Source organism: Thunnus albacares, chromosome 15 (assembly GCF_914725855.1).
Source record: "Thunnus albacares chromosome 15, fThuAlb1.1, whole genome shotgun sequence".
Classification (NCBI taxonomy): Eukaryota; Metazoa; Chordata; class Actinopteri; order Scombriformes; family Scombridae; genus Thunnus; species Thunnus albacares.
This window is the reverse complement of record NC_058120.1, coordinates 2,127,167-2,139,322: the sequence shown is the minus strand read 5'-3', so window position 1 is coordinate 2,139,322 and position 12,156 is coordinate 2,127,167. Positions and strand designations below refer to the sequence as shown.

Genomic DNA, 12,156 nt, shown 5'->3' with positions numbered 1-12,156 from the left:
GGTGAGTAGAATGTTATCATGACCAATGCCGGCAAGCCCAAATTGTAATAAACCATAGTTCTGTCTTTATATGCCACTTGATATCTGTATTCATCACCACTGAATCTCCATGCTGCTGTTTGGGCTCAGAGTCTGTTATTGCCTTGCCTCTTTGGAAGACAGGGTGGAGTATTGGGGGCATTTTCTCTTTCATTCTGATGCAGCTAAGCCAGTTGCTTACTTATCTGTTTTGGTGGAAAAGCCACGTTATAGTATTATTCAAAGTAGAAAAAAATGTAAGGGTTTAAACACATCTGGAGGGGGCAGCCCTTTGTAGGGCAACAGAGTGGAGTATGAGACTCTTTATATTAATGTGACCAGAGCTGTGTATCCTCTACTGGGACTTTGTGCCTGTACCTGGGATATTTTTAGTGTCATTTCCACTGTGACCTCCTGCTACATGCCCTGCCTTTCTCTGAAGTAACAATCGCTTGAACAGGGGAGAAGTTGGCTTAACAATGGTTGCCTCTTCTGCACCCAACAAGGTACAACTTCAGAAGAAGAAGATGAGTCAGAAGAAGATTTTTTTTTTTCTGCTCCCTTCCTGTTTCAGAGGAGGAATGTGGGTGGATCTTAGTGCAATATCCAAATATCATTATGAAAGCTCATTTGAGTTTTGAGCAGAAATGACAAGTTTCATCTGATTGCTAAACTGAGACACAAGAGACACAGACTTCAACAAAGACCTAGCCTTGAGCTACTATCTGAAGTATGTCAATGATAAAACACCACTACCTTTAGATTTAACCCATGCCTTAAAAAGACATTAAGGTATGCAACGTGTATGAACTGCAGTCTTTAGATCACACAGAACGACACCAGTGGGGAACAACTTCTTAATGTTTGAGCATTCATCTTAAAAACCCAGAATGGAGGATTAGTGACATTGTCAACTTGAAAAAACCTTTAGATCTATTTTTTCTTGTGATCCAGCAGAATAAAAAAACATGTCTGTTCACTCTGGTCACAACCTGGTGACAGAGCAGGATTAATGTGGAGGTTGCGGGCTAGAGATGCTTCATGCTTTGAGATCATTCCAGGAGAGGGATGGATACTTTCAATTGGTATAACATCAAAGAGCTCTTCATATCAGAGGTTCTGGACTCCAAAGACCAATCAATTATAAGACATGAGGGTAGACGGAAGTGCTGACATGCAGTTAGTTTTTCAAGCTTGAGGGAAGACAGGTGACAACCAGTGCTTCCAATTTTTCCTCCATCCCTGTCTTTATTCAGGTTGTTTCAAGTTCCAGGCATCACATCCAGCACTGGGTTAAAGGCACCATCACATAAAGGTCAGTGTACTTGTCATGAGGAGTGCCACTCAGTCTGTGAAAACAGTTGCATAATATCTTCTGGGAAAATAACCCTGATGACGTGTGTTACAAACTGGGCATGGAGTTTTAACCATGCAGGGAGGAATGAATGAAACATGTTATTGATTTTCATTGTAGGAAATGTAGGATTCAGCATTTTTTGAGTGTGGCTCATATGAAAGACTACAAGTCAGGATATCTCTGCTTCTGCTGCACATGTTTTGACCATTTTTACTTTAATCTGTCTAGAGCTGCAACTTATGATTATTTTCATTATCTATTAATCTGTCAATTATTTTCTCAATTAATTGATTAGATGTTTGGTCTATAAAATGTCCTACAGCCCAAGGTGATGTCTTCTTTTGTCCCAACCAGCAGTCCACAACCCAACATCGTTCAGTCTACTGTCATAGAGGCCTAAAGAAACCAGAAAATATTCTTTCGATTTTGGCATTTTTTTCTTTAAAAAATTACTAAAAATGATTGATTGATTATAAAAATTGTTGGTGATAATTTTCAATCTACTAATCTACAATCTACAACTTTTTAAAGAAGTAATATTAAATATACTATTGCAACATTTAATCCCTACAGCACCTCTTTAAGTCTCAGCTTCTCAAACAAATATATATTAATAAAGCTTATGGAGTCTATTAAAGCCTGATGACGCTGGGTTAAAGCCAATGCCAATAGTGAAATTTGAGAATTACAAAAATCTGATAACAGTATATTGGGTGATATTCATTTTTAGCTAGGCTAGCAGTGTAGCTCCAGGTATGGCATTGTTGGTTGGTCGGTCAAACAGTTTGCCACTTTGGTCCTGAAATATCTCGACAATTATGGGATGGATGGACATGTAATTTTGTACAGACATTCATGTCTCCTAGACTATGAATCTTAATGACTTTGGTGATCCTTTGACTTTCACTACAGACATTTTGATGAGGTTCCCTTGCATTAGCTTAAATAAATATGATGTAGATATGGGGGGGGCATTTTACAGTGAAAAAGAATAAACTTGTCAGTGCTCTCTGGTGGACAAACTCTGCAATGGAGATACTGTTTTGAAATTATTTCAAATATATCTTGAGTGTCTCTATAATGACGTCTCCTGTTGGCTGATATAAGCCCCGATTTAAGTGCAATATGCTAATATTAGCTGATATATCAAAGGCCAATTGATCTATTTATTTATTATTTATTTGTCTATCTCTTGAGTGTCTTTGCAAGAATGTGAAAAACACTTGCATTTTACATAACTGAGCAATGCAATTATGTTAAATATCTGAGTTTGTACTATTTGAGTATTTATTTTTGTGAAAATAATGGACAAAAAAAGTCATTGGGGCCTATTTATGTTCTCAGATTTCATATACATGTCCACAAAAACAATGAGAAAGCACTGGACACCTACCTCCGAACGCCGGCCTCATGGTGAAGTCATGATCATCTACTTTGAGTAGATGCTCTGTCTTCATTTTGCGAGACTTGGTCACATCTGGAGGCTTCTTTGCCAGGGAGCTAGAAGAAGAAGACATTCACTGTCAGAGGGTAGTAAAGACTGGGCTTTGAAGAAATAAAAAGCAAAGACTGGAAAATTCTGATTAAATCTGCTGTGACAACTGAGAACAAGAACCGCATGAATAGATCATTTATGTACAACCTGTTTCTTTTTTTCTCACTTTCAATTTTCTAAAGCGTGTGAGATGAAAGTCTCTTTTCTCATATCTGCATTCCAAACTTCAGACGATCACACATAGAATGTCACACAGAAACTAATCTAAAATGACATGCACATTTATTTTAGAAAATCTGAGACCTAGCTTGAATCTTTCTGCAGACGTGCCACTCCTAAAATTCTATTTGTGTCCGTGGTTGAATAGAATGTCATGCTGTGATAATTTTCAGTGGTATAGTGTGTGAGGACCGTGATAGTGGTTAGACTGTTTAGACCACATGCTGTGTTAAATCACCTCTGTGGACAGATGGAGTCAACACAGCAAGGCCTTGGCAAAACTATACCAGACAGATATTCAGCATGTCAACCAGTGAGCAAAAAAGAAGAGATAAATGTATTGCCCTCCTGCCCCGTGCCCATTTAGACTTTCAGCACTTTTCCCGCCTCAGACCCTGTTATACCCCACTTTTGAGAGGACACTTTTAAACATAAGTCCTTAAATAGTGAGAAACACTGAGTTAGGGTTCCTCCAGTTGGAAGTTTGAATGAATCACAGTTGCATGCTCTGCTTGTGTGGTTTTGATTTCCATTATCTTCCTTCTTTCATCTGACATACATTCTGGATTGCAGTTTGTGCTTTGCATGACAATTATTCAAAATAGATAACAATTTCATCACTGCTGTCAGCTGTCATTGTGCTCTGTCAGAGGTCAGGCCGTGCTTGGACGTAAAACACACAAACATCTGGTGCATTCTGCAGCTTAATGTACAGAGTGAATGAGATACTGCGTTGTCCAAAATACCTGAACAGGTACCAGGAAAACTGGACAAATAAACTGAAATGAGACAAGAGGGAGGGAGGAAATATGTTTGGTTTTAGTCATTTGGGTGAACCGACTCTTTGGATTGACTAGAAAGAGAGAGGCTGCGGTGTTAAACATCACCTCCATGAAGCCTCGTCAAGTCCCAAACACAATACTAAATTATTGACATAAATATCTGTTGTCTTATTTTGTTGTTATACTTTAATGATTAGAGTTTAGTAAACAGAAAACTTCCTGTAATCATCTCCTTGGACAGAAATAAATCGAAGGACAAAAGAAATGAGGCTGGACTATTCCTGAAAAGAAGAAACTGATTCAGAGCAGCTGCTATATTCCAAAAAAAATGTCAATGTTAAGCTTGAATCTGTGTGTAAAATATCTGACCAGTCTGATGTGTAGAAGCAGATAAGGTCAGTTACTTTTAGATCCTGACCAATCCTGTCGCTGTTTCGGGACATTTTAATCATTAATGAACTTACTGCTGCTGTGCCACGTGCATAAAATGTGCACAGGGCTTCTGTCAGCTTGGTCATGCTCACACTGTTGCTGCTGCTGTGTGACGGCTGCAGGTAGAAGGAGACTATACAAGCTGAAGGCACCTCACTCACTCACCAAACAGAGTTTTGACATTTCTGCAAAACTCCACATTACAACGGCATTATTGATAAGACTCAGCTGTTAATATACTCTGCCGCCATAGTTGTATTTTGATGGACATTTCCGTCTGCAGTAAATGAGAAACTGCAGAGCGAAGTGAATGATGATGGTTTGTGTGTGGCAGGCTTCTGCTTAATGATGAAATGTTCTACTTACTGGCCTTTCACAAGCACCAAGTATTATTTTATCCTCTCTGCGCCTCGAACTCTTTGGTGCAGCCTATGTCGACTATACCAGCACCACTGTGAGGACGGAACAATAGTGTTTAAAAGAAAGAAAGAAGACTTTTTTTTCCACCCTGACCCTCCCTGCAGACTGTGGCTCTATCTCATATGACCACTAGAGGTCTTTGTCACTTGACCATAAACTACAGTATATGTTGCTGTAAGGCAGTTGCTGAGATAACTGACTCTGTGATTGTCAGTTCAACAAAATAAATGACAAAATAGGTTGTTGGTTATTTCATTTACCTTCCAAAACTACTGATATGAGGGTTTTGTGATGTGATGACCTTATCAGTTATATGACATACAAGACAAATGATCAGTATAAAGAACCACTTGGTTCGGGTTGTAGGGAACAATCATGGTCATGGTTATAAGAAACTGACGCTGATTGCTGGTAAGAGCGAGGACAACAGTTCTGACAATCCTATCCATCCACCCCCAGCTTTTTTGGGGGTACTATAGCAATGTCATCTTACTTCATCCTTTGCTCCTGACAGACACATGTCATAATTCACACAATCACTAAAGATCTTTGTGTGGTAAATGTAAATGCTGGTTGTTTCAGGGATTTGTCTTTTTTCTGACATTTCTTGAACATTTCATCAAAGTGTTCTTGAGGAAGACACTGAGCTCCAAACTGCTCCCGGTGAGCAGGTCAGTGTACAGCACTGCAGGCAGCTCCAGCACCATCACTGGAAGAGTGTGTGTAGGTGAATATTTGGGAGAGCACTTTGCACTGCTCTCAGGATGAAGTCACCGTATAACTACATCTCATTTACTGTTTCAATGACAGCCCATGAAATATTGGCCGTTACAACTCATCCATTATTTCAACAGTTTAAGGATTTCTAGCACATTTTGTTAATAATCTTGTTCTTCAGTGTCAACAAGGAATTATTCTGCACTGAATCAAAGGAGATCCCCTCTGACCACACCTCATTTATGCAGTGCACAATGGAGAAAGTACAGATCTGAACTGTTGCTTTTCACCAAACCAGTCGGCAAAAGTAAATAAATGTTACAGTAATACTGAGAAAAATCAATAAAATGAAATCTTTTTTTTTTTCCTGAGGTCAAACTTATCACATTATTACATCGTCCTGATGAAACAGCTATTTCACCAAACTGGCTACATAACTAGTATTATATACAACTATTTGCACACAGCTGTGTTTTTTTTTTTTTTTGTTTAATCATTTTAATTAGGCAAAATGTTATATAATAATAATTTTACAACTGACCCCTGAGCTCCTGAGTGTTAACTCATCACTTACTGCCATCGCTTCATAGAAAGCAGTTCAAGAATGTCCACAATAAGCAACACTACAAACTGTAGCCTGATAAAACCTGTCAAACTGATTAATGATGACAATTTAATAAAAGTATTTTGAGCAGTTAGCTATTAGATTTCTACGCTTCTCTCCGAATTTGCACGTGTTTATCCTGAGTTTATTTCCCCTGGATCGTCCACTTACGTGCCATGCTTTTGGGTCTCCACTGTACCGGTCCATCTCCGCACCCGGTGGCCGTGTTTACGGCATTCCCCGGTAACGACCAGGCATAGAAGTAAAATCAGAGGTTTGGTCAGATAAGGCATCTTCACGGCGCAAATCCACAGGTGAGTCCCTTGAAAGCCCCCTTCAGTCGGTTCATTCCAGCAGGGCTCAGCCGGTAGCGCATGGTTCTCAGCAGAGGATGGACGCGTCCTCGGTCATGGCATCAGACTTTCTGCCGCGCGAGGCTGCAGGAGAGGAACGTGTGTGTGTGTGTGTGAGTGTGTGTGTGAGAGCCTATACACTGTCTGCGTTTATCCCCACGAGGGAGAGAGAGAGAGAGAGAGAGAGAGAGAGAGAGAGAGAGAGAGAGGGGCAGAGAAGAGAGAGAGAGAGAGAGGGAGAGAGAGAGAGAGAGAGAGGATGAACATCTGTAGCCTACATGCACCGAGGGAGGGAAAAAAACCACACAGGGATTATTTGCAGCCTAGTATGACACAACAAGAGAGACAGATTATTCCTCCCTGTTGTCAATAAAAACCTCATCTCAGGAATCACGTTTCATTCAACTCAGGGAACATGGTGGAGCAGTTTAAATGCAACCCCTATTTTCACTTAGTGCAGGGCCGGGCCCAGCATTTCTGGGCAGTGGGCAGAACCAACCCCCCCCCCCCCTTCTCCCCCTCTAATGTCAAAATACACACGCAATTTTGTACAAAATGAAATGTAAAGTGTCAGTTTGTGGTTGTAAATTCTGTGTATCATCCAGTCATTCCATCTATATTCAATATTTGGTAACACTTTATTTGAAGGCGCACGCATAAGACTGACGTGACAGCTGTCATGAACATGAAGGAATCTTTATGAATGTTTATGACTGCTGTCATTGAGTGTCAATCTGTCAATCATGTCATTTTCAATGCAAATTTTAATGCAATTACATTAAACTGTCATGTTGTTTGGACATTGGCTGTCATAAGATCATTATATTGTGTCATGAATATTTTCCTTTACCTCAACAACAGTGGTACTTTTCATTAAGATGTCATTAAACGTTATTACACTGTCAAATGTTTTAAATACCTTAACAAAAGGAAGAGTCAAGAGATGGTTTTTCTTTAATTGTACTTACACAATAATACACTTTGGAAATAAACCTGTTGACTTGGATTACTTGTTCCTCCTCAGAGGATTCTGACATATCTCAGCACGTACATTTTGTACTTTGGGAAAAACAAAACAGGATTACTTGTTCTTTAAATTGAAAAAAACCCAATGTCCTTCCAAATGTTCTTAAGTGTACTTTACATTATCAGGAGGAATTTTCCACTTTTTTTCCTTACTGTGATCATTTCAGCCATCTCATTTGTTACAGCCTTCCTCCATAGCTCTGTGAACTGGGAGATCTTCTCGTTATCTTCGTCTCCAGGTAGCAGCTCCTTGATGGTGTCCGGATATTTGATCGCTAGCTCAGCAATTACAGCTGTTCTTGCAATTGTGTTTCAGTCAATCTTGATCTTGGTAAAGACCTTGTTCGTGGATCCAGACTTGGTGAATCTCCTCAGGGCATTCCCATAGCAGCAGAATACTTCATCTGTTAACAAAAAATGAACAAAGACAAAGATAAACTTTTTCAGCATCTAAATTTCAGGCATGCATTGTTGATTTGGCACCTTATAGGTAGTACTAGCAGACAAGACAGGATTCTACTTACCCTGCTGGTTCACTGTGCATCCTCCTTCCAGGCTGGTTATATTAGATTTAGCTCCTTTCCTATCTGCCTCTGAGGCTATCAATATCTGCCATTACCAGCCTGGAAGAAGGATGCACAGTGAACCAGCAGGGTAAGTAGTGTCCTTTCTTAGTAAATAATTAAGTAAGTCAATTTTATTTATAAAGCGTCTTTTGAAACATTACAAGGAGTTACAAGGTGCAGTACAATAAAAACAATCTTTCAATCTTACCTGCCTCAGAGGTTACATCTAACATGACCGGCCTGAGTGGAGGATGCACAGTCAACCAGTACTGTAAGTGGAATTTCTTATCTGCTTCAGAGGCTTAATATATCTAATATAACCAGAGGTGAGCACAGCATAACTTGAGGAGAGTGTGTTAGCGCATGCAGTGGAAATAATGGGTTTCAGGGTGCAGAGGTGGAGATACCACATTCTATCTGAAAGCCACTTAAAGGGACTGACAACTTAAATCTTGTTAAAATTACTTTTCCGTCATCTTGGTGAGAGGTGGTCTTGACTCCATCTCTGTGCCCTTAACTCCATTATTTCCAATGGCGCCACAATGACGGCTTGTCACTGTGCCTAGTAAAGCACGCCCCTTGGTGAACTTGCTCCCAAAGTTGAACCTAGCTAAACTGTTGCACTGCATGCTATGATGAATGCCTGCCTCTCCAACAGGACGGAAAGGTACCCAGTCAGGCAGAGGAGGAAAAAGGAGGAAAAGTCGATAGTGGCACTATCACAGCTCTGTGCATTGTAGAAACATATGTCCAATCAAGTGGACATCCCAGGTGTGTTTAAACAACGCAATGAAGATTAGCTCTTATATCTATCCACTCTGCTCTTGAAAACCCAGCCTATTATGCTCTCTCCTCCACGACTTCCTTGAACATATAGTACTGTATGAAGAACATTAATTATATTGGCATTGTACATGATTTGCCAATAAATGCAGGCTCCTTTAATTTGGGAAGGTAGTGAGTCCTTTTTTGTTGTTTTTCAGCTTCCTGTTGACCTCCTCCATGTTTTTAAAGCAGTCCTCATGGTGTTCAATCTTCTGTTGATCCATCTTGGTTTATTCTTTTAGTTTGTTTTTTGTTTCTTTTTTTTTTTGGTCTTTTTTAATCCACCGTCCTGAGAATGTCCCTTGCTGTATACGGTGCTGTGCAGTAACAGGTAATACAAAGTGTAATAAGGTAATAAGGTAATAAGGTTAAGTGTAATACAAAAAACTGATTGTAATTCTATCTATTGTATTTATGTCTTACCTGGACTAAACTAGTAACATAATAACTAGAGCTGACCCAAACTATTCCGATCAAATATACGATGGCTTGTGGATATGCAACAATCGGCCAAATGACTTCTTCATAAATAAAATTTTTGAGCTCAGGTTAGTAATCTGCTGCCAAAGTGGTTAGTAGTGGCTGATTGATGTTAATGTTATGTTCCCAAAGAAAATCCAAATGACATGTTTTGCTTACCTCAAATAGTTAACTTTGTGGGTATTTTGTTTCGTTGATACTCTTCTTCTGTTTCCTTTTGCACATGTGTAAGTCTTAGGAGAATTTTGCTCTCTGTTGTTGGACAGTCAAGTAGGTGTACATTTACTTGGGTGGGTTTGATTTGTCTACATCTGGCACACGGGTACACATGCTGAATTTGTTTGATTTTAATGAGGTAAAAAAATGTAAATAACAATGCACAGGGTATTAAATGACACTAACATTACATTCCAGTAGTCTGCCATAGCCAGTCTCCACACTTTGTTTTAGTGCTGTGCCAGCGCTGGAGAAAGGTCTGGCTGAACCCATCATTCTGCTGTAGAAGAAAAAAACGCTCTAGCTTGTTTGTATTTCTTTAAACCAATCACAGCTGTCTTGGGTGGCGCTAAGCCAAGTATGCAGCAACAATGCCCTTGCGAAGTGGTGGTGGGGGGGGACTTGTTTTGGAGGAACATTTGCGTGTGGGAAGCGAGCCCTGGCATGGCATTAAAATAGATATACATAAAATAGAACAGAAAATGCCACATAAAACAGTAAAAGACATACTGTATGTCAACTATGTGATAAAACTTTTACTAATAAAAAAGACAAACATAACTTGATCATCGGTGCCTTAGAGGTGAAGCCTGCCTATACCTTAGGTCTGGAGGAGCTCACTGAACTTGTGTAGGTTGCTAGCTCAGAGGTTGTTGTGTCACATAGCAATGTGGATTTTTGAAACGGTAGCACACAGATAGCGGAAGGGGAGGAGAATTACGACTGAAATAGCTGACCAGTGGCAGGCTTATACCCACAGTCTACATCCTGTAAGTCAAACTAATGCCTTGATCCCACCAGGTGCATCTGCATTACATTCCGACTGCGACCCAGCTGCCAGAGCTGATTGCAGCCACTCTAGTCAAAACTTGTGATCCCACCAGACGTACCACAGTGTGTTTCAGAAATGGCTCTCTCCTCCGTTCCCCTAAACATATACACCTATCCTATTTTTGACAGAAGCCGTGGATATTTGTCACCATGGATGACAAGAGGTTCATCTGATGCTGTATGGAGGACGGAGCGAAACCACATCGTAGCTAGAACGAGATGCAGATGTGTCCAGTGAGAATGAAGGCGTAACATTACAGAGATGACTAGCTGCCCAAATTTAAAGTGGCACGATATTGAAGAAGGTCCAGATCAGAGACAGGCTGTTGGGTTAGAAACCAGACAGTTACTGATGCAATAACACGAATATTACAAGGACTTCTAAAAAATATTAGGTGCTCTGATACTAAGACAAACAAAGAAATGGGGTATCCTGAGGAGAAGGATGAAGTGTGCAAAATGCCATGGAAGCATGTATCTGGTAAATGTGATAGCAACGATGGGTTATGGTGGTAAGCAGAAACTCGGCTCTAACTAGCTAGTTATATTATCTTTTGTTATTTAAGAAAAGTTAGTAGCTATCAAGGCATACAACATAGCAGCAACATAGTAACATTGGAGTAGATCATTGGACCTGGTTCACTTTTCACTGATATATTATATTTGTTTTATTAAGGAGCCAGAAGTCTGATATTAGTATTACTGTATAAAAACATTTGGACAATCACAACAATATGTTCTAGCTAACTTACCCCATATATTTTGATGTTTGATATTTTTATATATGATATTTTTCAGCATTTTGCCTTCTTTTTCATCAGATCTGTGAGCATCACAAAAGTTGACTACTGTCTGTGTGCAATGACTCAATATTCACCAAGTCTCATCATTAAATAAGTCAAACAATTTCTTCCTTAAATAAAAGATTTAGCAGTGTGAGTTATACATGTGTAGTTAGTAGTATCCTTATACAGTAGTATACAGTATATCCTTGTATATAGTAGTATCCTTTGCTGTGGTTCAGGAGATAGAGCACTAATCAGACGGTTGGTGGTTCGATCCATGGCTCCTCCAGTTCACATGTCGATGTGTCCTTGCGCAAGATACTGAACTGAATGTCTGCGTCATTGGTGTATCAGTGTGTGTGTGTGTGTGTGTGTGAATGGGTGAATGAGCATTAGAAACACTGTAAAGCTCTTTGGATAAAAAGCGCTATATTGCTCTTGATGAGCAAGTTGGCACCTTGCATGGCAGCCACTGCTATCAGTGTGTGAATGGGTAAATGTTGGCATGTGTTGTAAAGCACTTTGAGTGGTTGGTAGAAAAGTGCTATATAAATGTAGTCCATTTACCATTTACTACATCTCACACACCTCTAATTTCTTAGAAGCAGAGCTAATGGTCTGTGCATGGTATGTTCTATAAAATAACATCTAAAATAATGGATAAGTTCTTGCACCTCATACAAACAGGAATGGTCCTGATGCTAGCCTCAGTCAAGAACTGTATAGTCTGGTGCTTCAGGCTTCAGAACACTTGCACTTGCACAGAATGTAGAACAGGGACTGCACACAGATATGTAATCATGATAATCATTCATTCTAGTGTTAAAGGACTGATAAGACAGACGTTTCAGCAAGATGCCTTCTTCATGGGCTAACAAGTTGTGTTAGCCAGAATCTTTCAGTATTTTATATTCATCCACCTCACACTGAATTGGCTAAACACTATATATCCTAATGATCAACCAAGGGACATTTTATGGCCATATCATATGAAATATTAAATATTATTGAGACATAGTAAACACAATTG

The 12,156-nt window shown here is 39.6% G+C and overlaps 1 protein-coding gene and 1 long non-coding RNA gene across 3 annotated transcripts in view; both read right to left on the bottom strand.

Annotated features, from left to right (window-relative positions):
• The window catches only part of gabrr2a (gamma-aminobutyric acid type A receptor subunit rho2a), a 66,771-nt gene extending 60,252 nt beyond the window's left edge, over positions 1-6,519 (bottom strand). Inside the window, exons 1-2 of one of the 2 annotated variants that reach the window (XM_044375631.1) lie at positions 6,216-6,519; positions 2,769-2,875 (exon numbers count right to left, since the gene is read on the bottom strand). In XM_044375631.1, the coding sequence (XP_044231566.1) occupies positions 2,769-2,875; positions 6,216-6,337 (229 nt within the window). In that variant the 5' untranslated portion in view covers positions 6,338-6,519. The remainder of the gene's footprint in view (positions 1-2,768; positions 2,876-6,215) is intronic. The other variant, XM_044375630.1, reaches the window with a different exon arrangement.
• Positions 6,520-7,333: 814 nt separating this feature from the next.
• On the bottom strand, positions 7,334-8,418 carry LOC122998994. The gene is made up of 2 exons (XR_006407556.1): positions 8,198-8,418; positions 7,334-7,827 (listed from the first exon to the last, which is right to left on the bottom strand). It is a non-coding gene; the product is annotated as an uncharacterized LOC122998994 (long non-coding RNA).
• Positions 8,419-12,156: the final 3,738 nt, after the last annotated feature.